This window comes from Cryptotermes secundus, unplaced genomic scaffold (assembly GCF_002891405.2).
Source record: "Cryptotermes secundus unplaced genomic scaffold, Csec_1.0 scaffold73, whole genome shotgun sequence".
Lineage (NCBI taxonomy): Eukaryota > Metazoa > Arthropoda > Insecta > Blattodea > Kalotermitidae > Cryptotermes > Cryptotermes secundus.
The window spans coordinates 2,610,335-2,638,161 of NW_019738871.1; the positions used below are offsets into that span (position 1 = coordinate 2,610,335).

Below are 27,827 nucleotides of genomic sequence, written 5' to 3' on the forward strand. Positions count from 1 at the left end.
GAGTCTGCTGTTACGTTCAATTCCAGTACTCAGATTCACTGTTATACACACACAATGAAGTCAGCAACTAATTATCCACGGATACGGTCACTGATTAACCTCACGATGTTCTGCAAGGCTAAGTATTAAAATCTAAACAAGGAGTTCCGAGCAGAGTTCATAGAGTTCGCTCTCCTACCGCACAGTTCGCGAGGTTTCGTGTTAGGCTCTTAATATACCGTATCTAACATCTACTAACTTAAGCCCCTATTAACCATAATTACAGACTGAAAGCAAAGTATAAGGAACATACGTGTAAAATAGCGACAATTCCCTTGTGGTCGATTCAATTAAATTTTAAACTCTGCACATAATAGTTACTGTGCCGGGATAGCGCAGTCGGTATAGCGACTGGCTACGGGCTGGACGACCAAGGGGTCGGAGTTCGAGTCCCAGTATGGTCAAGAATTTTCTTTTGTCCACACCGGCTCTGGGGTCCACCCAACCTCCTATCCAATGGGTACCGGGGGGCTCTTCCCCGGAGGGTAAAGAGACAGGGACGTGAAGCTGACCACTCACCCCCAACTAGTGTCGAGGTCAAGAACTCGTGGATCTATACATCCACTCCCCCACACGCCTTCGTGGTGTAGTGCTTAATCAGTTAAGCACAGGGACTTTACCTTACCTAACCCTTCCAGCCGCATTATGGCCCTAGGGTCGACTCAGCCCCTAACAGAAATGAGTACCCGGAATCTTCCTGGGGGCAAAAGGCGGCCGGCGCGTAAGATCGACAACCTCACCGCCATCTGTGAACCGACTGACTAGAAAATGTGGGAGCCTTGACGTCTCACAACCCTATGGGCCTCCAAGGCCTGTTACAGGGATACTTTTATCTTTAGAAGCACAAGCCATGGCTCGAAGGTTGATGTAGAAAATAATTATACCAAAGGAAACAGGCCAAACTGCAATGGTTATAGGATCCAAGCCAAATAAATGGGGATACTCCGAACAATACAACAAGTGAAGTCCGCAGGCATTTCAGGAATAGACAAAATCAATTAGCTTACAACAGTAAGAACAAGAACATCAGAAATCTGTATAGAGTAATAAATTAATTTATGAAGGGTTGCCAACCTAGGACTAATTTATAAAAGGATGAAAATGGTGAAATTCTGAATAGGTGGAGGAACTTACTTCTCTCAGTTATTGAATGTACGTGTACATAGGGTCGGTAATGTTAGGCAGATAGAAAAACTTGTAAATGAGCAGTCAGTACATGAACCTAGTCCGTTTAAGGTTGAAACTGCTAGTACAAAGTTGGAAAAGTATAAAACTCGAGGTCGTGATCAAATTCCGGCAGAACTGATTCAAGCAGGATGTGAAACATTACGGTCTGAGAACAATATCCTCATTAATTCTATTTGTAGTAAGAAAGAATTGCCTGATCAGTGGAAGAAGTCTATTAATTATCGAGGAATATCGCTGCTATCAGCTCATACAAAATGTCATCCAATATCCTTCTCCAAAGTTCAAGTCCATGTGTAGATGAAATTACTGGGGATTATCAGTTTGGGTCTCGTCGTAATGGATCACTACTGGTCATTATTGCATTCGTCAAATACTGGAGAAAAAATTGGAGTAAAATCAGGAAGCATATCGTCTACTCACGCTTTTCAACAAAGCTTATATTCAGTTGGGGGGGGGGGAAGTAGTGTACAACATTTTAAAAGAGTTTGGGGTACCCATGAAACTAGTCTGGTTGGTTAAAATGTGTTTAAATGAAACCTGTAGTAAATTCCGTACAGGCAAAGTTTGCCTGATACGTTTTCTAACCAAAATAGATTCAAACAAGGGGATGCTTTAACGCCATTGCTTTTCAAATTTACTTCACAATATGCCATTGAGAAGAGCGAGGAAAATCTCGTAGAACAGATATTAAATTGGACACATCAGCTGTTGGTCTATGCTGATGTAAATATATTGGGAGATGACATAAATACCGTAAACAAAAACGCACAAGACTCTGACATAGAAATAAATGCAAAGAAAACTAAGTATATGTTGACGTCACATTAGCGAAATAAAGGCCGAATCGTGATATAAAGACAGCTATTAGGTCCTATGAAAACGTGGCTCAATTCAGATATTTTGGAACAGCAGTAACGTATCAAAATTTGATTAAGGAAGAAATTAAGAGGAGACTGACTCGGGTATGCTTACTACCATTCAGTCCAGAACCTTTTGTCTTCTCGTCTGCTGTCTCAAAAACGTAAAAAATTAGAATATACAAATGTATAAATTTGGCCGTGGTTTTGTATGGGTATGAAACTTGGTCTCTCATATTAAGAGAACACACACTGACGGTGAGAACCGGGTGTTGAGGCGAATATTTTGATCAAAGAGGGATGAAATGGTAAGCTGGAGAAAGCAGCACAATGAGGAACTTCATAACTTGTCCTCTTCTCCAAGTATAATTACAATGATGACGTCAAGGAGGATGAGATGGGCTGGAAATATAAGATTTTGGTGGGACGGCCAGAAGGAAAGAGACCACTGGGAACAACTGGAGGTAGATGTGAAAATATTAAAATGGATCTTAGATAGGTTGGGGTGGTATGGATTGGCTTGACTTGGCTCAGGATAGGGACAAATGGAGGGATTTTTGTGAACACGATAATAAGACTGCAAGTTTCATAAAATAGTGGGGAATTCCTGAGTGGGTAAGCGACAGGCGGCTTCTCAAGATGGTCTCAGCTCCATGGAGTTACTTTAGTTGGGCGTATATAGAAATAGTTACTTGTACAGCACACCTGTTCGCGAATACAACTCTTTTTGCGGATTGGAAATTCTACAGAGTAAATATTAACAATTGCCGGTCACGGTAGCCGAGCGGTCTAAGAATGTACTGTCTTTGCTCGCTTGGAAGCAGGGATCGTGGGTTCGGATCTGTTTCCTGTGAGGTACGAACTGAATTCTTATATATTATTCTTATACACTGCCGGTCACAGTAGCCGAGCGGTCTAAGGCATGCACTGTCTTCGCTCGCTCGGAAGGCGGGATCGTGGGTTCTGATCTGTTTGCTGTGAGGTACGAACTGAATTCTTATATATTATTCTTATACACTGCCGGTCACGGTAGCCGAGCGGTCTAAGGCATGCACTGTCTTCGCTCGCTCGGAAGCCGGGACCGTGGGTTCGGATCTGTTTCCTGTGAGGTACGAACTGAATTCTTATATATTATTCTTATACACTGCCGGTCACAGTAGCCGAGCGGTTTAAGGCATGAACTGTCTTCACTCGCTCGGAAGCCGGGATCGTGGGTTCGAATCCCACTCAGGGCATGGATGTTTGTGTGCGTTTTTGTGTGTTTGTGTACAGGTAAAGGCCTTGCGCCGAGCTGATCACCAGCTCAAGGAGTCCTACCGAATGTGTAAGATCTAGAAAAACCGAAGTGAACGNAAATCTCGCTCAGGGCATGGATGTTTGGGTGCGTTTTTCTGTGTTTGAGGTAGAGGCCTTGCGACGAGCTGATCACCCGCCCAAGGAGTCCTACTGAATGTGTAAGATCTAGAAAATCCGAAGTGAACAGAGAAGTTCATGGAGGTAGGCCTAGGCCCTCTGGGGCTGTAGTGCCTAGGAAAAAGAAAATATTAACAATTAGCTCCGAATTCATTAACAGAGCTTACGGCTGTTTCTTTAACCGCCAGTTATTTCGGAACGTAGCAGTTAGGCGGTTAAGACGCACTAGCTGCACATTATGCCGTTATCTCAATCCACAATTACATCTGGCCTTCGAGTACCCGTACTCACTAACGGCCTCTCGCATTTGTTTTGTATTATGAAGTGAGGACGCCACTCTCACTGGCAACTCTACATGTTGCGTAACTGGAAAGAGTCCTAAAGCAACATTCTCCTCGCCCATACTTCAAACGACCTCTTCACAAATACATTCATTAAAGTCACCGCCTATGTACTGGATGCCCGGCGTTCGATTCCCTACCGGAACTGAGATTTTCCTCAACTACGTTTCGGCCCTGTTGCTCATTCTGCCTTGTGCGTACCGGAAGAACTGCCCCAGAAGAGTGGGCAAGCCGTGATGTTTACCGCCATCTACAGCAGAGACCTCCATGACTCCTGTAGCCCTTCATGAAGTGCTGCCTAGCAACAGGGGCACTTTTCTCTTAATTTGATTTGAGGTTCTCACGTAAGTGATTACGAATTGCTACCTTCTGGGTTCTGACGCCGTATAGTTCGGCAAAATGCGACTTTATACTGGAGTACACGGTGTCATATCCTAGGAGACAGAACTCTTCAACTTCAGCTTCGCGTCGGATTCTTTCTGGAACAAAATATCTGTTTACCGCTGAATTTACCGAACGTTGCGGTGTAATGGTCTCCATTCCGTATTCGGAGAGCCCCGTGCTCCACTCGTGACTCAGACACCCAGTTCGTCATCGACTTCGTCAATTCCTAAAACAAGTGCCGGGAGAAAATCTTAAAAACAGCAGCGATCGCTACCTTTCACATCCTTACCAATTCGGAACTAGTAATCATTCAATCTTTCGACGCTATGTAATTACCAGGGCCCGGATTTTGATGACATGTCATCTTTTTTTCTTGTATCCTATGCGATGTTCTTAAATATATAGATCTCGGGTATGAGCTGCTGGTTACAGAAATGTAAATTATATAGGTAATTTTTTGTCATTTTTAGGTTTAAGGTCTTTTTTTCATTTTTGNATGCGTACAGCTGTACGTCCACTGCTTAACTAAGTGCAGCAGCTCAGAACACAACGTGTCGGACATTGGGATGACAGTGAATCACGTACTGGATGGGCTAGAAGACCGAGGGGTCGGAGTTCGAGTCCCGGTAGGGTCAAGAATTTTCTCTCCTCCACGTCGTCGTCTGGGTCCAGTCAACCTCTTATCCAATGGGTACCAGGGGTAAAGCGGCCAGGGTNCATTTTTCTGGATTTTTCCGGTCATTTTTTTTAAATATTTTCAGGTCATCAAAATCCGGGCCCTGGTAATTACNCCCCCCATACGCCTTCATGGCGTAGTGCTTAATTAGTTAAGCAGAGGGACAACTTTACTACAGGACTTACCTGGTGGGGTCGAGGAAAATGAAAAATTTCTCAGGATACCTGGTCTTTGGGCCAAAATTTGAACCCGGGACCTTCCGAATACGAAACAGGAGTACTAAGCACCCGCCCCCGGGTACGAGTGGTCCTTGAGAAGCCAGCAGCCAAGTCTTTCAACAAGGAAGGAAGTTCCTCGCATTGTACAGAACCCGAAAGTGCATTAGTGTTCAAAGGAGCACAACAGGCAATTTAATTGCTACATTTGGAGCATAGCTCTGTATGGGGCTGAAACATGGACACTTAGGGCAGTAGATCAGAAAAATCTGGAAAGTTTCGAAATGTGGTGTTGGAGAAGGATGGAGAAGATCAGTTGGACCGATTATGTGAGAAATGAGTAAGTGTTATTAGAGTCAGTGAGCAGAGGAATATCCTACACGAAATAAGAAAACGGAAGGCTAATTGGATTGGTCATGTTTTACGCAGAAACTGCCTTCTAAAAGAAGTTATCGAAGGAAAGACAGAGGTGCGGATAGAAGTGACAAGAAGACGAGGAAGAAGACGTAAGAAGATGCTGGATGACCTTGGGGACCGAAGAGGATACTGTCATTTGAAAGAGGCTGTGGACTTGTCGTCTTGACAGATTACTGATGATGATGATGATGATATGAGAAAATATCTACCCTTTAAAGCCCAGTGTTACTATATGTATCACCTACCTTAACATATTGATACTCTACATTCTGTCCACAGTGTATTTGTGTGTTCCGTGTGGTTCTCAAATAAACATCGATTCTTTCTCTAAAAAGAATTAACCGGTTGGTCTTTGTAGCAGAGGAGTGATGCGTCTTTCCTGTGAGGTACGAACTGTGTTATTAAATATAAAATGTGGCCGACTGACAGTCGGGCGAAACATAACTATGACTTCTTTTCGGTCTTTAAAGGGTTATGAGCTTCAAGACAGCCATTGCTCCCAAACATACCGTGCAAGTTGTACAATGTGTCTAAATATCTATGAGGGTGCATCATCTTCACAGGATGACGTACATTCATTCTTATGTCATCTTTAGAACGTCGCTAGATTCTATTTTCAACCAAGGCTGGGAAGCAGAATCAAACAAGAGGCTTCGCTGAATACATAGGGTTCTTCTTGTGTGACGTTGCCTACTGACGTAAGCTCACAGATGTTTTAGATAAAGATCTACCTGTCGAGGCAACTAAAACAGAATTCTTGGGAGGACAAATCATTCTGCAATCAAGGTTGGAACCCGACACATCCAGAATGTAGGTCAGCCGCGTTGCAGTGTCCCTTCTTTGGATCCTGACGCGTACCGTCATCGAACGAGTTCAGAAGTTAGACGCCTGTCGTCCAAGCTGTCAGCCAGTATCCCAGTTCTGCTGACGAGAACAGCTGAACGGAACGCGAGCCTGTTTAGACTTGGCGTTCCACCACGATAGCGCCACTGTTGCCAATTTTATTTTGGCTTCGCAGGAGTACATGAAGAACCCAGTATTGCAACTTACGTACGTACGACCATGATTAATTCAGACATTATTCCAGTATCTGTTCCAACACTGTTAGAATCAACATACAACCAGACCGGATAAATTCTATTTTCATGATATAAAGAAGCGATCAGAGGCCGTTATTACGTACAACTGCAAGCCAACTGAGACGCAACCTGTAAAGACGAGAGCAGTATAGGCCTATATATAACTTCAGTGCGCGTAATGCCGTTTCAACACACAGGACTACATTCCGCTCCTAATTATCCTGACGAAAGTCTTGCCACCGTATCGTTTTGCAGCAGCGTACATATCTGGCTTACTTTCTTTTCTTACGGGGAAAAAAGTTGGGCTATGCATGTCTCTTGTATATTTACCGACCCTGTCAGTAATTCCGATTATGTGACGTCAAATGATTGGATGGTGAACAATAAACGGGAAAGATGTGTACAGAAAACGGACGCGATCTAGACGGACTGAGGAAAATAGTGAAAAACCTGTTAGGCTAGTCGGTGCCCCCACCAAGATTCGAACCGAACCCCTCCCGCGTGAATATAACATAGATGCGTTACCGCTTGTGCCAACTTGCTCCTACGTTCACATAAGAACTCACCATACGTCTGTGACTTCTCCCTATACCTAGCCGATTTTCACGAAATTTCGTATCGCGATCGTGCGAATTGGAAGCCACCCTAACCAAATCAGTACCAATGACGCGAATCAGAATGGCCGCACGGTTTAAAGCACTAAATGTCTTCGTCAGCTAGATCATCGGGATCCTGGGTTTGGTTCACACTCGAGGCATGGAAGTCTTTGTGTTGTCCTGTGTACGTAGCGGCCTTGCAATGGGCTGATCCTCAGTTCAAGGTAAAAGGCAAAGGAAAGCCGTTCATGTGCTTAACTAAGTACCACGCCATGGAGACATGTGGGGGAGTTGAGGCATAGCTCCACCATTCTTGACCTTGGCACTAGATGGAGGTGAGTCCCCTGTCCCGTTTAAGGAGTCCTACCAACCGTCTGAAAGACTTCAGATAAGTTCTGAATAGGAACAGGCAAGAGGGCCTAAGTCATCAAAGAAGTTAATAACATGGCGGACGCACCAGCTTGGGTTAGACGCAAAAGTCGTTATCACTTAAGTATGGGCCTGAAATGAAGGCTGGTAGTGTGCCTTTGCAAGGTTTCATGTCACTTCTACGTGGGACGTGAAACCAAACTGCGGCAGCCGCACGAAAATGAACATTCCGCCTTCAGTCTAACACCGAGACGACAGAAATATGGAATATCTATATGAAGACCAATTACAGACAAAAATAAACTCCATGGCTTGAGTCCGCAAGAGAACTATACCGACCGAGCGACCGCTGCTTGTCGGCGAAGTTAGTCCCGACTTTTGCGGATAGAGGTGTCACGTGGTCAGCGCAACGGATCCCCACGGCTGTTAAACTCGGTTTTCTAGACCGGAGACGCTAATTCCTTGGAATAGTTCCTCAATTATCCTCACGAGGCTGAGTGAACACCGTTCCAGATCACTAATTCTCAAAAAATCTGATACCCGGGACCTCTGGATCTGCAGCCTGGAACTCTGACTACTAGACCACAGAGGCGGTCCAGACCGATTATGAGAAAGATCAAAATGAAACTGTCGCACAAAAAGTTGAACACGTTTACAACCAATCAGGATATGATTTTTTTAATCGGTTAACCGCCAGTCGTCGAATTACGGGGCCCCTCAGCCCTCACAGGACCGCTTGCGCATTTCGCATGCTGCGCCCTCTTTCTAAAGTTGCAAATATAAAATACTGGGAAACCCTTCCACCTATAACGAGAGTGAGCTGCAAGAGATGACCCGCATGCGGCGGAAGACGCGTCTCAGCGAGTTAAGGACGGATGAATTGACACCGTATCAACTTCGGCGGTTGTTGTGCTTCAATGAAAGCATTAGGGAGGAAGCAGACGAGGTCTAGTTGAAGGTACTATCCCATTAATTGCCTGAAGGGTTGTGCGAAACGATGAAAAGACAGTCGGAGTCGAACCCCTTCTGAGTGCAAGTCAGAAGCGTAGCGGCAACCCTCTAGATTCGCAATCGGGCGGTATTCAGTTCGAATCTGGACCGGGACACCGGTTATGTTGAATGAAATTTATTGATGCTTTACCCGTCCTTTCACGCATATTCACGTAACGCAAACGCATAATCTAATAATAAAATATAATTCACCTCTGGGCTCACGTGTTAAACTTCTAAGCAGGTCGGAAGATGTACAGATCCACATATTATTGACCTCGGTACCAATTGGACGAGAGCTCAGCTTCACGTCCCGGCCGCTTTACACCCGAGGAAAGAGGCCCAGATACCTAATCGATAGGAGGCTGGGTGGGCCCCAGAACCGGTCTCTACGGCGTGGAGAGGATAAAAATCTTTCCTCTACCAGGACTCGAACTCCGAGCCCTCGGCCGTCCAGCCCGTAGCCAGTCGCTATACCGACTGTATCAGAGAAATTTCTATGCACAATTCCTGCTCTTCAAGTAAAAACTGGCTTCAGCTGCTGATGCTGATTGCGGGGACACTGACGTATGAGGAATCAAAACTGTTTTTCTTAACCGTTAAAATATAGGCATTATTTTTTTATTGCTAGTGGGGTGGGACTAAGTCCCTTGTACTGCGGCCACTTCTGGCCCATTGTACCAGCCCCAGATGATAGGTGAGGGTGACTGTAGAGAAATTGGTGGAATGAAGTTTGGTAGGGGAAACCGAAGTACTCGGAGAAAACCTGCCCCAGCGCCACTTTGTCCACCACAAATCCCACTTGACCAGACCCCGGGATCGAACCCGGGCCGCCGCGGTGGGAAGCCAGTGACTAACCGCTTGAGCTATGGCGCGGCCCAAATGTATGTATGTACATACATTTTCTTCACCGTGTAGTGGCTGGTGCTACTGCACTTACTGAATTCTTATAACCGTCTAAATGACACAAGTTTTCTTGTTTTGTTTTCTGTCCTCGTGCGTGTTTGTTTTGGTGTCTTCTCTGGCTCGTGCTTCTTTTAAAGTTGGCCTTTGGGCTGTTGGGTAAGCATGTGAATAAACAGAGAACGAGATTCGTTGCCACTTAATTACCATTCTGAAACAAAGTCTAGCAAAACATATAATTTTGTAATGTTTGCTGTCAGCAGTCTTCGCCGTTTAAAGGATGAAGCTGACCTGAATAAATAGTTTTATTCTTAACTCCAAGAAAGCACATCTACACAGCTATACCAGTGGTTCTCAACCTGTGTGCCGCAAGATTCTGTCAAGTGGGCCGAGAGGTTGTGATAAGAACGATGATTATATTAATTAAAACATGCATTCACATAAACTTCTGAAAATGACCTTTATAACAGGATTTCATATTTCTACGATAAATTTAAATTGTTATATAATAAATGGCACTATCCAATAATCAGGTGAAGGTCCACTTCTATTACAAATGCTAATTCTTGTTTCCAATTCCAGTTCGACATAAACACAGTGAATACCCAAGAGTCGGGGGCTCAAAGCCTCTGACCTGTTATCAACTTGATTCGCATATAGAAATCAAATTAACTCCCTTCTTTTTTTTTCTGAGAAGCAACTGAAACTAACACTGTCTTGGTAAAAATATCAAGTTCTTTAACATTAGAGCCAGCGGTACACATGATTACCAGTGCCAATCAAAGGGTTAAGTGGCACTAGCAGTGGTAATATCACAGCAGTTCCTACATCGGCCATGCTGTTATGACTGTACACAAGAAATAAGAAAGTGGTCATACCAAACTCCGTGGCTGAGTACTTAGAAACAAAATAACACGACCGTCTGTGGTGTACAGGTATGCCCAATTATATTAGTTGCCTCGACAATAAACCCTACAGGGAACGAAGTGGGAATACATTACACACGACTTCAAATTACAGTGGGAAATTAATCTACGCAGAAGGCCGACATAGAGTGGGGTCTCTAGTGGTCTGATTAGTTCACGAAGACAGTTAAGAACTCCTTCACTGATATGGCTGACATCATTACTCCCTTTGCATGAAATTAGCTTGATAATTCTGTGTGTGCCGGTCACGGTAGCCGAGCGGTATAAGGCATGTACTGTCTTCGCTCGCTTTGAAACCGGGATCGTAGGTTCCAATCCCACTCAGGGCATGGATGTTTAGTTTGTGTGTGTGCGTTTTTCTGTGTCTGTGTACAGGTAGAGGCCTTGCGACGAGCTGATCACCCGCCCAAGGAGTCCTACAGAATGTGTAAGATCTAGAAAAACCGAAGTGAACGGAGAAGTTCATGGAGGTAGGCCTAGGCCCACTGGGGCTGTAGTGCCACGGAAAGAAAAAATTCTGTGTGTAGAATCACTTAGAGATGCGGGGGTCTTTCCTGACACTTCCTTAATAATCTGACTAACAGCGGCGATGTTATACAGTGCCTTCAGTTAAGGAGGAAACTTCGCAACACCGCTGACCCGGCCCAGAATTCCTCACAGATTGCTACTGTAACTCCTGATATCAGAATGAGTCATTAGCGCTGATAAACGCGCACCGTTACAGTTACAGTAGCAATTTGTGAAGAATATTGGGCCCGGTCAATGGTGTTGCGAAGTTTCCTCCTTGATTGAACGCTCTGTAGTATAAATATGCATGAATAACACCACACTCTCTTACAATAAGCCTCTAAACGTTACTGTTTCTTCTAAATTGTATTTGTATTTCTCTAATAATGAATGGCTTTCTCTGGACTCAGAGAGCCTATAACAAATAGGATTCTTGTATGAATGTTTTCAGTTTATCGCTGATTTCAAATACGAGTACATAAAGTAAGAGAAGAAAGGTGTAGCCTACTCCACCCTGGAGTTGGGAGATCTTCCAAATGCGTCAATACCTCTCTAACAGAAACCCGGCGCGTAGTTACACATTATTATAGTCCGCAGTTGAAGTGTCCCTACATCGGACAGTGCTTCTAACAGAACTGGGCGATTATGGGACGAAATTTGTACAACACGAACACTTGCCCTTTCAGACTCTGGACGGTACGTATCCGGACATTGAAGAGAGAGAAGAAAGGGGTTAATGGAATGAAGAACAGGATTTGGAGAGGAAAAAGGCGAGAAGTGGGAGAAAGAGGCGAGAAGCTTAAAGGACAGTAGGAGAAGAAATGAACGAAAGAATAAGGGGGAAAGGAAGAATAGGGCAGGACGGGAGAGAACAGGAACAAGGGACGGGTGGAATAAGAAGAAGGAACAGGATGAGAAACACATGAAGAATAGAAGACAGGAAGATGATATGGAAAAGTAACAGAAGGATGAGTAGAAGAAAAAGAGAAGATAATTATGGAAAGAACGACGATGATCAGAGGAAGAGGGAGAGTGAGAGGCAAGAGAGAAGAAGGTGCTCCAAGTGAAAAGAGCAGGCATCTTCCTGATGCCCTGGGTCTGAGAGGGAAGAGCCATTCTCAACTCACGTAAAACAGGGACTATACTCTACGGACACAGACCCCACACTGAATTACCCTGGCAACTTCAGGAATGTTGCACATACCAAATTACATCGAAATCGGTCATGTAGTTTCGTGACAAACATATTCGGGCAGACGGACATACGATCTAACCGCTATGCATTCATTTTATGCTTGATGAGCGAAGAAGGCAGATTCGGAAATAACGATGCGGCGCGTCGGCATCTGGACAGAAGGAAAACCGCGCGACTTACGGAAAGAGGAGCACAAAAACTTGCAGTTCCGACCGCCACCAAAACTGAGTATGGATGAAATCTCTCACTTGCGCATCCGGCCGTCGCGTCACGATAGATGAAGCCTGAATTTCACTCCACCGCTAAAATAGCTGTCCTACCACACGCCAAGCATCGTGGGCAGGGTCACGTATTTCCCGGCGCTTTGGTGTCAGATGGCTAAACGGATGCAAGAATGCATGTATTCATGCTTACACAATGGTTATATGCAGCGCAAATGGTGTATTATTTACTTCTCTGTGGTCTAGTGGTCAGCGTTCCTGGCTACAGATCCAGAGGTCCGAGTTCGATACCCGGCACTACTAGATTTCTTTTTCTGAGAAATAGTTGGCCTGGAACGAGGTTCACTCAGCCTCGTGGTGATAACTGAGGAGCCATTTCAAGGAAATAGCGGCTTTGATATAGAAAACCGAAATTAACGGCCATGGGGATTCGTTGCGCTGACCACGCGACAACCTCTATCCGGTAAAGTTGACACTAACTTCGCCGACAAGCGGCGGTACCTCGGTCGGTATAGTTCGCTTTGTTTTTGTGGTTCATTTAATGATGGAGACAGAACAGGCTCAAATGTGGTGTGGAAGGAAGCGGTCGTGACCAGATGTGAAGCCACATCCTATCCTGGAATCTGCCTAAATGGTATGAGGAAAACAACGTAAAGTCTCAGTAACGGCAGGTGGTGTCCTGAGCGTTTCCCGGACACAAGTGTACAGCGTTAACGCTAAGTCAACCCGCTCCCTGAAACACAATCGCCACAAGTTCTACAAATATCAACAAGTAAAAAAAAAAGTAAAGCTATCCCTGTAACAGGCCGTGAAGGCCTATAGGGTTGTGACACGTTGAGGGTCCCACATTATCTAGAAAATCGGCTCAAAGATAGAGGTAAGGTTTTCAGCCTTACGCGCCGGCCGTGCTTTACTCCCCAGGAAAATGATTTAATTAATACCTGGTATTCATTTCTGTTAGAGGCTGAGTCGACCCCAGGGCTATAGTGCGGCCAGAAGTATTAGGTCAATTGAAAAAATCCAATGACCTCATTGGGACTTGAACCCGCGACCTCCCGGCTTGTAGCATAGGGCCTCAACCACTACGCTACCGAGTGCCCCAAACATCAACAAGTACATAAGTATATCGGATAGTAAAGTTCTCTGTGTGCTTAATAAATTAAGTGCCACGCCACAAAGACGTATGGGGTAGAGGTAGTGCTCCACTCAAACATTTTTACCTCGGTATAACCATATAAAATAAACACCTATTATCGTTTCAATGCATGCCATCAAACATTAGTGCAACTTGAATGATGGGACTACAAAACAAACTCCGTGGCTTTAGTCCGCAAGCAAACTATACCGACCGAGCGACCGCCGCTTATCGGCAAAGTTAGTGGCAACTTTTGCGGACAGAGGGTGTCACGTGGTCAGCGCAACGAATCCTCACGGCCGTTAATTTCGGTCTTCTAGACCGGAGCCGCTATTTCCTTGAAATAGCTCCTCAACTATCATCACGAGGCTGAGTGGACCCGTTTCCCGCCCACTACTTCTCAGGAAATCTGGTAGCACCGGGAATCGAACCCGGGACCTCTGGCTCCGTAACCAGGAACTCTGACCACCAGACCACAGAGGCGGTCCGATGGTACTACCTGCTTCGTTAACAAAAAAGCATGAGATATATGAAGTCGGAGTGAGGGGCACCACTAGACGGCTTGCCGGTGGCCACTGACATGCGCACTGACAGTATACGTGTACACGTATGTATGTATATGAGAATGGCTGAAAGTTGGTTTGGACTCAGTTTTTTTAACAAAAAATATACATGCTTGCTTGGCGAAACTCGTTTCTTTTCAAGATATGCTCCCTAGAAACCCACGATACAATACTAACACATATTTACCATCGTTAAAGGAAGTTACTGATGCCAGGTACAGCCTGAACCACCCTCATGCGTGCGTCTGTGTGTATATGCATTCTAATGCCCCAACCTGCACCAACACTTAACAAATGCCGCGCCATAGCTCAAGCGGTTAGTCGCTGGCTTCCCACTGCGGCGGCCCGGGTTCGATCCCGGGTCTGGTCAAGTGGGATTTGTGGTGGACTAAGTGGCGCTGGGGCAGGTTTTCTCCGAGTACTTCGGTTTCCCATGCCAATCTTCATTCCAACAATTACTCCACCACCACCCTCACCTATCATATGGGGCTGGTACACTTAGCAACGACCTTCAGTGTAGATACATCCCCAACCGAGTTCCACAAACTTCGTATATTTGACTTCGATACGAAGAACGATTTCCCATTAACTGACATACTTTTCACTCTTAGTAAAGAACGCCTAGAAACTCCCTCTAAAGTGGTCGGACCGCTCAGCGACTCACATACGCTTCACTGGGGGGTTCTTTCTTCTAGAATATAATGCAGTGTAGTCCGCTGAAAGTCGGTAAATGTTTCGGAGGAAGGGCCATCTTCAGGGTCCCAGTAAGCATCAAGCAGGCAGCAACTCTTAAGGCGTTATGTTCCTCTGAAAAGTAGACTTGACTTTCAACAGACTAAACGGACAGAACTCTTTATAACCACCGCTGTGAGAACCTCAAATCCTCTTGGTCACATTCTTATAGGCAGGAGTTAACGAAATCCGGCAGGGGGAAAAGCAAACTACAATCAGAAAACACAGAGATCTGCAGCCCTGCTAATCTTCCTGTTATTATATTAGGGTAATATAAGTTCATTCAATCAAAGGAGTCGGGATAGCGTAGTCGGTATAGCGACTGGCTACTGGCCGGACGACCGAGGGGTCGGAGTTCGAGTACCGGTGGGGGCAAGAATTTTCACTTCTCCATGTCGTCCAGAGCGACTCTGGGGCCCACTCAGCCTCCTATCAAATAGGTACCGGGGCTCTTTCCCCGGGGTGTGAAGCTGACCACTCACCTCCAACCACTGCAGAGGTCAATAAAGCGTGGATCTATACATCCACTCCCTCCCTGATGTGTTTTCATGGCGTAGTGCTTAATTAGTTAATCACAGGGACAACTTTACCTCTACTTACAAATAATTCATTCATCAATGGCACTAAAGCCCTTTGTTGGGCCCTGGTCTGGCCTCTTGTTCACTTTCGTAAGATCTGTTACACAGGCGGTAGGACTCCTTGGACGAGTGATCAGCCCGTCGCAAGGCCTCTACCTGAATAAAGAACAATACAGACATCCATGCCTTATGTGGGATTCGAACCCACGGTTCCGGCTTCCGAGAGAGCGAAGACAGTTCATGACTTAGACCACTCGGCTACCGTGACCGGCGGTGTTGTTACATTCTAGAAAAAAAAAGCAACTTTATTAAGTTGCACATTCGTCTGGAGGGTCTGAATAAGACGACGAAAGTTACAATAGCTGGTTCCGAGTAAGATAGAACACAATTACTGTCCAAGTGCTACCAGTAACATGCGAAACTGCCAATGAATTCGCTGCCTGCATAATGGAAATCTGTTCACCTCTGATGCATGACCTATACTCTTCTACGTTATTAGTCATCAAACAGTGAAGTCATTAAAACAAGGTACCATTATAGCTTACAAAGAGCAATCTGAATGTTACTCTTAAAAATACGAATGTATTCTTTCGCGCGGAATTATTTGCGGAAGGCCAGAACAAGTCTGAAGCCTGGGGCGTACTGTCTCCTCCTGATTCGCAACGCTCATACGTAACACAGCCAGTCAGACATTTCTAGTCTAATAATATCGTTCTATGTTGAAGGCTTTGTTCCAGGAGGCGAAGTCTGCCAAAATTATGTCACCACTTGTTCCCACCTCTCTCGCATCCTTGAGACTCTGCTCTTACCTCATGACAAACAAGATCTCAATTTTCATTACTGTAGCTTTAAAGTGTCTTTGGATGTAGGTCATCTGGCAGTAACGCATAATATTACGCCATCATTATGAAGTTCCTAGATCCTACTTTTACACTCTACAGGAACTAAATTCACTACACTACATCCTGCTGGTGGTCAAGGTAGCCGAGAGGTCTAAAGCCGCGTCCACATTACTCGTGCTCGTGTGACTCGTTATGCTCGCGAGTAATGTGGACGATATGACAAGTCGTGAGACAAGCAGATTTTAAATTTTTAATTTAAAAACTATAGCCAATAAATTAAAATACCACTACAGCCTATACACACTACGAGTAAATATACGGATCCTCACGCGCCGAAGCCTGGCGAGCAACTGAAGTAGTGTGGACGAAGATTTACGAGCACAAGTAAAAGCCAGACGAGTCTCCCGACGAGCACAAGGCTGGCGAGCTCGAGTAATGTGGACGCGCCTTAAGGCATGCAATGTCTTTGCTCGGGATTGTGGGCTCGAATCCCAATTAGGGCATGGATATTTAATGTTTGTGTGTGTGTTTTTCTGTGTTTATTTACAGGTAGAGACCTTGCGACGAACTAATCACCCACCCAAGGAGTTCTACCCAATGTCTAAGATCTAGTAAACCGAAATGAAACGGAGGGGTTCATGGAGGTAGAGCAAGGCCCAAATTGGGGCTGTAGCGCCAAAAGGAAAAAATATACTATTTTCTATTTTCACCGCATTATGGGAAAGGGAAATGGTTATATCGGAGGTTTCCTTCAGCACACAGGACTCTGCTTCCTACTCAAGATGTGAGGTACCCTCGAAGCCGTATCAGAGAAGTTCTCCCACAACTAAAACGACAATAAAGAGTCTTGTTGATAAATGAAGTGGCTAGAAAATTAAAGACTTTTCATTGCCTGAAATGAAAATTGTAATTCTCCGACGCCTTCACTACACGCTTCCCAAGATTAACTACCTCAGCAGACGTTAAGCTGACGTCAACATATAACGCCCTCGCACACAGCATTTCCAAGTAGCCTTATTTAGCAGTTCGAGATAGAGTTCTTCTGTACCCAAATTTCATTGCCGTCAACGCGATACCGTAGTTGGTGGAGGCACTATGCTACAAGTCGCAAGGTCGCAGGTTCGATTCCTGATGAAGTTACTGGGTATTTTCGATGGATCTAATCCTTCCAGTCGCATTAAGGCTCTGGGGTCGACTCAGCCTCTAATAGAAATGAGTACCAGGAATTTTCTTGAGGGTGAGAGGCGGCTGACGTTACCGCCATCTGTGAGCCGACTGTCTAGAAGACGTGGAAGCCTCGATCTCTCAAACCCCTATTGGTCTTTGCGGTGTGTTACAGGGATAACTTTACCTTACCTTAACCATAAAGAAAGCTCGCTATCAACCGTAATCTAATCCGATTCACATCCATAAAATATACATCGCTAAGTTCTGTTTTAATATGACCCACGCAGGCTCCGAAAGGGATTGCTTCCCATGTGTAACCGCAAAGAACTCCATGAAGAGTCTTTCTTGAGAAGCAGAGAGTCGCACAAGCACTCTGCAGATTAATCATCATTTTGTGTACCCCGAAAGTTCATCACTGTGCCCTCAACGCCCCACCACTGACCAATAACCTTAGCCAAATTAATCCACTCTATTCCTTCCAAGGTTAAATTCTTTAAAATCCAAATTTCGACGTTATACAGGACTCAGTTACTGGCAGCGTCGTGCAATGAACCATAAATAAAAAGGTTCAAAGGGTTAAGTTGCCCTGTCCTTAATCAAGGAGGACGCCATGAAGTCATATGTTGGAGTGAAGATTTAACACCATGCCTTCTAAGCTTCAGTATTAGATTGTCGTGAGTGTGCAATATGGAGGCAGAGTGATCAGCTTCACGTCCTGACCTCTTTAACCCGAGGATCAACCCTCGGTAACGAATGGATAGCAGACTGGGTGGAACCCAGAGCCGATCTAGACTCTATGGAACCGAACAAGATTCCCTGGTCATCCAGCCTTTAGCCCAGTCCCTACATTGAATGAAATTCCCCGCGTCCTAAATAAAATAAAGATCATTTTAATATAAACCTCCCATATATAATTACGTCTTCAAACCGGTTTTCTGGCCTAATCTGTATTTACTTATTATCTCTCACATGCGTGCTACATACTGCCCCAATCTAATCCCTTTCAGTCCGATCATGGTGATGATATAAACGCTTCAGTGGTCACGCAATCTGAAACTCTGGGAACCAGCGTTTTGTAAGAATTTGCTGTTTATCCTAACACCCGTAAGTGTGCCTTACTAAGCGGTGCTTGACGTAACAACCATTGTGTACGAACTGAAGGCGTTACCAGTCACTCTACGGGTGGGCCCGTTTCTTTTTTACGTTATAAATGATAAACCACCGTGTCTAAATTTGTTAAATTTGGCACAACGACAGTTTATAAATAGATCTATAAATTGTACGGGTAGCGTTGTGATGGATAGCTATAGCACATGCGCAAACCTTTCAGATTATATTTAACATTTTCCAGACAATGCATACCTATTGGCGCAAAGGATAGGCACACGCGACTAAAAATAATTTTAATTTGTAAAGTGGCCTGGTCTCCTTCTCCCTCCTTGGATGTGGGACACACTTCCCACAAATTCCACTTGTTTAAATGTACAAATCCACACAATTACGCAAGAAGTAACAGAACTGGTCACTATATTCCTGTGTACGAACTTAACTCAGAGCTACACATTTTCCACAGTTTGTCAAAATCAAATTCTTTCTGTGCGGGTACGGGGCACACGGTAAGTATAATGTACCGTCAGTGCACCGGCCGCTCCTTACTATAATGGGAGGCCGACACACAATCTTCGCATTTTAAATGCAGATGTTTAAATGATCATATCTTCATTATTTTATTTTAGCTCCTTGTCTAGTGATGTACATATACTCATCTGACGCAAAAAAGGTAAAGCTATGCCTATAACAGGCCGTCGAGGCCCCCACATTTTCTAGATAATCGGCTCACAGATAGCGGTAAGGTTTTCAGCTTTACGCGCCGGCCAGCCGCCCTTTACCCTCCAGGAAGGTTCCTGGTACTCATTTCTGTTAGAGGCTGGTCGACCCCATGGCCATAGTGCGGCTGGAAGGGTTAGGACAATTGAAAAAAATTCACCTCATCGAGACTCGAACTCGCGACCTTCCAGCTTGTAGCATAGTGCCTCAACCGACTACGCTACCGCGTAGTCGGTTGAGAACACTCTTCTGAGATGCAAGACCGTGTAGTACGGTAGTAGACCACCCATGTTTCGAAGGGTAGTTGTCTTCATCCTCAGGCTTGAAGTATAAGACAATACTACTCATAGGCCTCGCTGCGAGAAGCCCAAGCACAAAATAAATTAAAATCCTTCTAAAATAAAGAACTCTGAAAAATGTTTGGACTTGAGAAATGAAATAAGCGGGGCATTCACATTACTCAACTGGGAAGTAACTGGAAATGAAGGTGATGGTTACTGCATACCGCCCCAAAGGGCTTTATTTGTACAGACGGAGTGACCACGACATGCTGCAGTCACATAGTGACCATCTGCATAACTGCAAAGCACCCTGCTTTAGTTTTCGTACAAATGTAACTGTACAGCTTCCGAGACCGCATACAAACCTTCTTCCGCTTATGAAAATTCGCATCACGAAAAATCACTCGTGTCAAGGTTTATAACGAAATGCATATCCTCAATTTGGCTTGTCGTCAGAACGCAAACTCATCCATCATGAGTCCCTTCCGAATAAAAACGAACGCTTGCGAACTAAAACGGAAACAACAGAACGAAACTTCGCGTAGTCAATTTCCCTTGGTGTGAATCTTGTGTAATATTTTGTTGTTCTGTTAGCATTTTAACAAATTTACTGGTACCTTTATAATAAAACTTGGTCTCTGGTGGTTACAGAATAACCCAATCTATTTCCGGTGCTTTATATTTCGTTTCAGGAAAAAAAAAACAATTGATGGCTTGCATTTTCTTGTAATTTTTGGTAGTTCGGGATGGCAAATTACAACATCGCGTCTATAGGAAATAGCAATTCACTTTACGAACTTTCGTTTTACCGACTCTCTCCAGGAACTTACTTTCTTACTTAACGGTGTCGATGTTTTTTTTTTCAATTTGATCATTTTACAGACGGTAGGACTCCTTGAACGAGCTATCACCTCGTCCCAAGGCCTTTACCTAAACACAGTACAACACAAAAACAGATTAAACACATACCAAAAATCCATGCTTTGTGTGGGATTCGAACCCACTATCCCGGCTTCCGAGTGAGAGAAAACAGTTCATGCCTTAGGGCCCCCATACACACACAGTTTGGCCTCCAGTTCGGCCTGCACAGTTGAAGACTGAAAGGCAAAACTGACGTGTGTGGTGCGGCCGGCCGGCCAATCGTTTGGACTGTTGGCCTGTGGGAAACCCGTCAGTCCGTCAGTTCCGCCTGCAGGACCGTAGCACGTGACGTGTGTGACTCAACATTATAGGCTGGAAGACCGTGATTGTGGCATGAAGCCTGCCGCTTTATCTGCGCGTGTATGGGGAAGGAAAGGGAGGGGGTAAACTGTCACAGTTTTGTAAGATTTGAGGCTTTCACGGCGGTGACTATGAAGAAAGCAGTCTTNTCCGTGACCGGTTCCAGGAACTTTAATATCCTAAGAGTGGGGACTGCCTGTGCTGTATTCACTGTAAATATACACTAGCAGGATGCACCATTATAAATAAAGATGGTGCTGTCGCATCCCGTAAGCAAGTGCATGTGTATGTATATATATATATATAAATATACACACACACACACACACACACAGCTGATTATACGCTACAGTTGTGTCATGAAGTCTACTGCTGTTATTCTTATCAGACTGCAGACAGCTCATGCTGTCTCGACCGTCATATCTTGCAGGCTATTCTCAGCGGGGCCGGTCACGGTAGCTGAGCGGTCTAAGGCATGTAATGTCTTCGCTCGCTTGGAAACTGGGATCGTGGGTTCCAATCCCACTCATGGCATGGATGTTTAGTTTGTGTGCGTTTTTCTGTGTTTGTGTACAGGTAGAGGCCTTGCGATGAGATGATCACCCGCCCAAAGAGTCCTACCGAATGTGTAAGATCTAAAAAAACCGAGGTGATCGGAGAAGTTCGTGGTGGTAGGCCTAGGCCCACTGGGGCTGTATTGCCGAAAAAAAAATAATCAGCGGGGCTGCCGGAATAAACGGAGCCTGAAGACACCCCACACAGAATGAGGGGAAATTTAGCCCACCTGCTTCATTACGATAGACTAATATAATTAATCCCGCTTATCCGGGGAGCGTGGGAAATAACTGACCATGGACCGACGCTGTTGGCAGAAGCCCCTGTGCTGTTTCTATACATTAAGAAGAAAAACCAGGAAAACCTGTAAAATCAATAAAGCAAAGTTTCATAGCTTGTACTTCTCGACAAATACGGGATAATTCATATTTCTCTCCGGAAACCCAGACAATAATTTAGAATCACGGTACCCTCGTAGCCATGTTATTTGATGTACAGAGTGATTCTAAATTATTGTCGGGTTTCCAAAGAGAGACGAATTACCCTGTATACTCAGAATGGTCAAGTCAAGAAGGATGAGAGGGACTGCGGAGGAGTTATTACTTGAAGCTAGCGCCACGGCATTACTGGGGTTCTGGTTTCTTTCCTAGAAGATTCCGAACCGAATGCTTCGAAAGTGGGATGTATTTCCGTCCTCAGGTGCAAACGGTAGGGAGGCACCTATTCAGTTGGGCTAATCTAAAAAATTGGGCACCCTCCATAATTCATGGCGCGGTACTTAATACTGTCACGTGAAAGAGTTACAGACGGGGTTTGGATTGGTAACTGGATTTACTGCATACTTTAACACACGACTCGTGACTACTGCCATCGCTTTACAAATCACTATAGCAACCCCTAAGTCTTTTCAGCCTCCAGTGTCTTCACCAGTCGTTCCCTGGTAATGGCTTCTAACAGTGGAGATTCTTTAGCTTCCGCGCTCGCTTCGTTACCCACTGGTCTCAATTGCTCCGACTAAGTCTTCTCTTCACAGACTCCCTTACATCTTCACTAAACTCTAAACCTGTCCCACTGACGACCCTTTGGCACGGACCACGTAAAAAACACCGTTTCCAGCAGTTCCTCTATTGTTGCGTGTGGATTCGTTGCCGTGGGAACATGTTTGCGAAGGCGTTACTCAGTAACAGCTGCGTATATTTGCTTATTAAGAATCTGTTGCCTAGCAGCGGATGTATGGTTGTGTGTTTCGCGACTGTTACCCAGTAACGGGTCTACACGCTACAATATATTTACATGGAAAACTTTGCCCTTTCATCTCTATCATCTTAACCTGCACGGATCTGGGTCGCGACAGTGTGAAACTACCAGAACTGGAAAAGCGACTCAAGGAGGAGGAGTTGGAAATTAGAAGAGAGGCAAAATGTTTCGGCCGTCCTAGCGACTGGACCCCTTACCAAATGTCTGTACCATTCACGCTTGACGTTTCGTGTGTTTCAGCAGCTCAAGATGATCAGCCAGTTCCATCAGAGTCCGAGTGTCGGCCTTACATTGAGAAGGCTCTGAAACAGCTCGGAACCTCTGACGCGCCACCAGGTAAGCTCATCCAAACTCTCTTCATGTGAGGCTCCCTCAATGGAAATGAAACTATTTGAGGCTCGCAGTCGACTTAACACGAGATTGAGAAAATTATAAAACGTTTCCCGAAGCCCATAATCTATAAATAATAATTAAAATCTTATTTATCAATTTCAAAACATCGGCGCAAAAATTTTGTAAATATTTCTATACGCACCTTTGAACCGCTAGAGGGCCTACCGCTATTTTCATGAAGAGACCACCTATCGACTTCTGTGTGGGGACATGATCTCTGTAAGTCGCATATATTCAACCAAAGTCGTTGGAACCGTTTTCGAGAAAATCACGATTTTGTGTTCAGGGGCCCATCTCAAGAGCACCTATTTTTGGAGCTAGGGGCAAATTTTAAATATCGAATATAAACAAAAATCGTGAAACCTTTTAGAGCTTATGTAAAGGGCACATCCATAGAGCATTCCACAGAACACTTTTTCCTTTTCGGGGAGGGACTGAACATGCGGAAATCAACCTAAATCTCGAGATTGACTTTTTCACCATCACAACGCTGTCTCAGAGATAATGAGGATAACTGCTAATGAGCCTCTCATTCGAGGCCCATAACCTATACAATCTGCTTAAAATGTCATTTAGTAATACCAAAAATGCTCATTGTGACTAATTTTTGTGGTTGGTTTTACGGCGCTGTCAGTATGGCGCCGATTGGTAGTATGACTGGCTAAAAACGAACTGAAAATGATCTAGAAGTGGTCGTGGCCTAATCGAGTACTACCCCAATATTTTTTTCTGGACGAGCTGAGGAAAAATACCCACCCACCCCTAAAATTCAGCCAAAATAGCGAGCGTTCCGGCCGAAATTCACACCGGGCACCTCGTGAAGTCAAGTCGCACACCAGCTTGCTTGGTTATGAACTCTGGTTTCCTAAGTTGTGACCCTGCGTACTGTGGGTTGGCGCCAACGTCTCGGAGGAATATGCTACCCCCATCAATTACTCTTTCTATTAAACTATGCTTGTAATTTAATGTGGGTCTTCCTTTGCCAGTTAGTTGCGGTTAGTTCTAACAGTTCTCTACAGAGGGATCCACTCTGATCTGTAATCTGTTTCCTTCTAGCACAGTACTCTCCTACTATGCATGAGATTATGGGACCGTATTTTTCCTTCCCCTATTTTATATAGTCACTTTAATTTCACCATATGCGCTTAACGCTATCAGAACAGAAGCACTATGAAGATTACTGTGTTCTGAAATGTGACGCCGTGTAGTCCGGTAGACGTTCTGCGACATTTAGGAGGAACATACTGCCTCCATCTTCAAGGTGGAAGAGTAAGCTAAGCATGCAGAGGCAGCCGCGCCTGCAAAGCGTCATTCAGATATAGGCCTGTACAGAAGCCCTGAGACAACCAACAGCAGCAAACTTACCCTTCGACCCTGAAGATGATGGTAGTGTTCAGCCGAAACGTCGATAAAGTCCTACCGTATTATACGGATCAGACAGAAGCCCAGAGACAACCAACAGCAGCAAACTTACTCTTCGACCCAGAAGATGGCAGTATTCAGCCGAAACGTCGATAAAGTCCTACCATATTATACGGATCAGATATAGGCCTGTACAGAAGCCCAGAGACAACCAACAGCAGCAAACTTACTCTTCGACCCTGAAGATGATGGCAGTATTCAACCGAAACGTCGATAAAGTCCTACCATATTATACGGATCAGATGTACAGAAGCACAGAGAGAACGAGCAGAAAACATACTCTTCGGCCCTGCAGATGGAGGCAGCATTCCTCCGGCACGCCTGTGAATTTCTACCGGACTACGTACATGAGTTCACGTTCCAGAACACGGCACCCTTCACAGTTACCGCTGAGAAGGCCTCCAACCCAACCAATATGTTTTCGTTAAGCGAGACATACAGTAAAATGACTGGGTAATGAGATCATGTGCTTTTCCACTTTTGCAGAAACGAGTGAGGAGGACAGCGGGGAACAGCCTGGAGGGGCAGAGCTGGCAACATCCGATGAGCAGGTACTGCAATGGAATGTCAGCCTCAACGGCTAGAGTTGATCCGGGCGGCAATGATTACGTCTGGCAAACTAACCACAATCTGATTCAACATGACATACAAACGGCTTGATCACACAGAAAATATTCTTTGGAAAGCTCTACTTCAACTGTCTCGATAAAAATAAATATTTCAATCACTGAATGTATAGACAACGCCTGCAGAAATATAAAATACAGAGTGTATCACAATTCAACGGCAAAACTTCAGGAACGGAGTCCTCATATAGAGAGAAGAAAAAAGGTTTATGACAACATGGGTCCGGAAATGCATATAATTACAGAGTAGTGATTGTGTTTGCACGCCACTGAAAAGAATTGGCAGAGGAAAATTTATCACGAAGTAATCATATGTGACGTCGTGATAATCATAGAGCTGTCCTCACAGTGAAAGGCCGACCCACCGATAGAAAGCACTTATGTCACCAATTCTTTTCAGTGCCGTGCAGACACAATTACTACCCCGTGTTGTCATAAACCTTTTTTCTTCTCTCTATATGAGAAGTCCGTTTCTGAAGTTTTGCCGTTGAGTTGTGATACACCCTGTATACTAGATCAATTATTAAAAAAATATTCCCGTGCTTAATTAATCACCACGCTACAAAAGGAGTGAAGGTATTGTTCCACCGTTAACCCAGGTACTAGACGGAGTAAGTAGTCAGTTGCACGCCCCTGCTGCGTTCTCCCCGTAGAAACCGCCTCCGGTATCCACTGGGTGGGTCCCTGGAAGCGCGAAGAGCGAAATATATCTTACCGCTGCCAGAAACTATCCGGCTCATGCCCCTGTAAGCTATACCCATTGAGTTATCCCGGTTCTATTACACCAGTTATTAGTATTTCAAGTGTAACATCATTCCTTGAGTCTCGTCACTCTGTTCTTGCAGCTGTACAACATTACAACTACAGAAAAATGTTAAAGAAACAGTTATAACAAAAGCAGGCTTAAAAATCGGAAGACTATACTGGGCTACCGCAGTTCTGAGTTCGCAACCATGCGATCCTATCGATACAGGCATGCCATTTCAACAGACACATATCGTAACAGCGAGTATCATGCGAACGTATATAAATTTGTTTCAAGGCGAAACTATTCAGGCGTACCCTATGGTTTACATTCCCGTAACAAGTACAGCATCGCTTGAAATACAGCGAACACTTGTGGTCTGGTGGACAGAGTTCCTGGCTATATAGATCCAGAGGTCCGGGTGATAATTGAGGAGCTATTTCAAGGAAATAACGGATCCGGTCTAGAAAACTGAGATTGACGGCCGTGAGGATCCGTTGCGCTGATCACGCGACACCCTCTAGCCGCTAAAGTTGGCACTAACTTCGCCGATAAGCGGCGATCGCTCGGTCGGTATAGTTCGCTTGAGGACTACAGGCCGTGGAGTTTTTGTTTTTAACATGTTTCTTGCATTATCTAGGATTGCGGTGCTTAGGATGAGTTCTGCCTGCTACCTCCTTTAGGCTCGCTCCTTGCTTGGATCAATTTTCAGCCCTGGAGACATTTCCTCCGAAACATCGGTTGACTTTCAACGGACCATACAGCTTTTACCCAAGACAGAACTTTTCACTCCTTGCATTTTACAGATGTCGTCTCGTTGTTAATTGACATATCGATCAACGTCATCAATATTAAGATCCGTGTATGTTCTATTTTATGACAGGGCGACCAATCTTCGATAGACGAAACGTCTGCAGAGGCAGAGGCCGCTTCTGCTGAAGACGCGAAGACTAGTGCAGAGGACACTACAGCAAGTGACGAAGAAGCAAGTAGCGAGGAGGGAGAACAAGCAAGCGCAGAGGGAACCCCAGGGGACGCGCAGACCCTACCGGACGATGGAACTAACGCAGAGTCACAGGAGGATACCACAGAAGAACGCAGTGCTGAGGAAATTGAGGCAGGAAGAGCTCCAGGTGGCGACGAAGATTCCGCTAGTACCGAAGAAGCCAGTGGTGAAAGTGCCGAGGAAAGCCGTGAAGAGATTCGTGAAAAACGAAGTACCGAAGAAGCCTATGCTGAAGAGGAAGGAGGAAGTAGTGAGGAAGGAGCTACAGGTGAGGAAGCAAGTGCCGAAAAAACTACCAATGCAGAAGAGAGTAGTGCAACTGAAGGTGCAAGTGCCGAGGCAGAAGTAAGTGCAGAAGAAAGCGCTGCAGCTAAAGATGAAGAAAGCTCCGAAGGAGGAAGTACAGAAGAAGAGTCAAGTGAGGAAGACAGTGCTGCAGTAGAAGGTGGCGCAAACGCAGCGGAAGGAGCAAGTAAGGAAGACTCTACAGCCACCACAGAAGATATAAGAACCGAAGAGACTGGAACAAGTCATGAGAGTGAAGGAGTTTCAAGTGCCGAAAAAGGCGCAGAAAGTGATGAAGACGCTTCAAAGAGTGGTGAAGATGCTGTTAGTAGTGAAGAAGGAGAAATAACCAGCGTTGAAGAAGGTGTTCCAAGTGCGGAAGGTACACCTACCGGTGCTGAAGAAGCTGCTAGTTCTGAAGGAGACAGTAAAGAAGATGCTTCTACTTCTAAAGATGCTGATGAAAGTGCTGAAGAGGGCGGTGCAGCTGGCGATGCTCCTAGTGCTGAAGACAGTGCTAGTGTCGAGGACGCAACTGGAGGATCGAGTTCTGAGGAAAGAGATGCCACCACCGTCGAGGAAAGACAGCGGAGTGCTGAAGGAAAAGTGGCAGCCAGTGATGAAGAGAAGGGTGGTGTAAGTGATGAAGAGCCATCTACTGAAGAACAACAAGCAAGCGCCAAACAGAGTGGTGAAACGCCAGCTGCTGAGTCAGATGAAAGCAAGAGTTCTGAAGAAACCGCAACAGAATCAACGGCTGGAGAGAGTGCAGAGGCATCTGCAGAAGCAAGCAATGAATCTGACGAAACTTCGGCTGAAGGTAAGTTTTCAAACTCATGTCACACCCCAAGTTTGTACGTAACGAAGATAAGATTC

The 27,827-nt window shown here is 45.1% G+C and overlaps 2 protein-coding genes across 3 annotated transcripts in view; one reads left to right on the forward strand and one right to left on the reverse strand.

The window, feature by feature from the left end:
* Positions 1-27,827, reverse strand: part of LOC111871069 (putative protein FAM10A4) — an 81,881-nt gene that overhangs the window by 27,924 nt on the left and 26,130 nt on the right. The window lies entirely within an intron of this gene.
* The window catches only part of LOC111871067 (sarcalumenin), a 48,152-nt gene that overhangs the window by 7,743 nt on the left and 12,582 nt on the right, over positions 1-27,827 (forward strand). The window contains exons 2-4 of one of the 2 annotated variants that reach the window (XM_023863837.2): positions 22,715-22,810; positions 24,776-24,840; positions 26,544-27,771. In XM_023863837.2, the coding sequence (XP_023719605.1) occupies positions 22,715-22,810; positions 24,776-24,840; positions 26,544-27,771 (1,389 nt within the window). The remainder of the gene's footprint in view (positions 1-22,714; positions 22,811-24,775; positions 24,841-26,543; positions 27,772-27,827) is intronic. The other variant, XM_023863838.2, reaches the window with a different exon arrangement.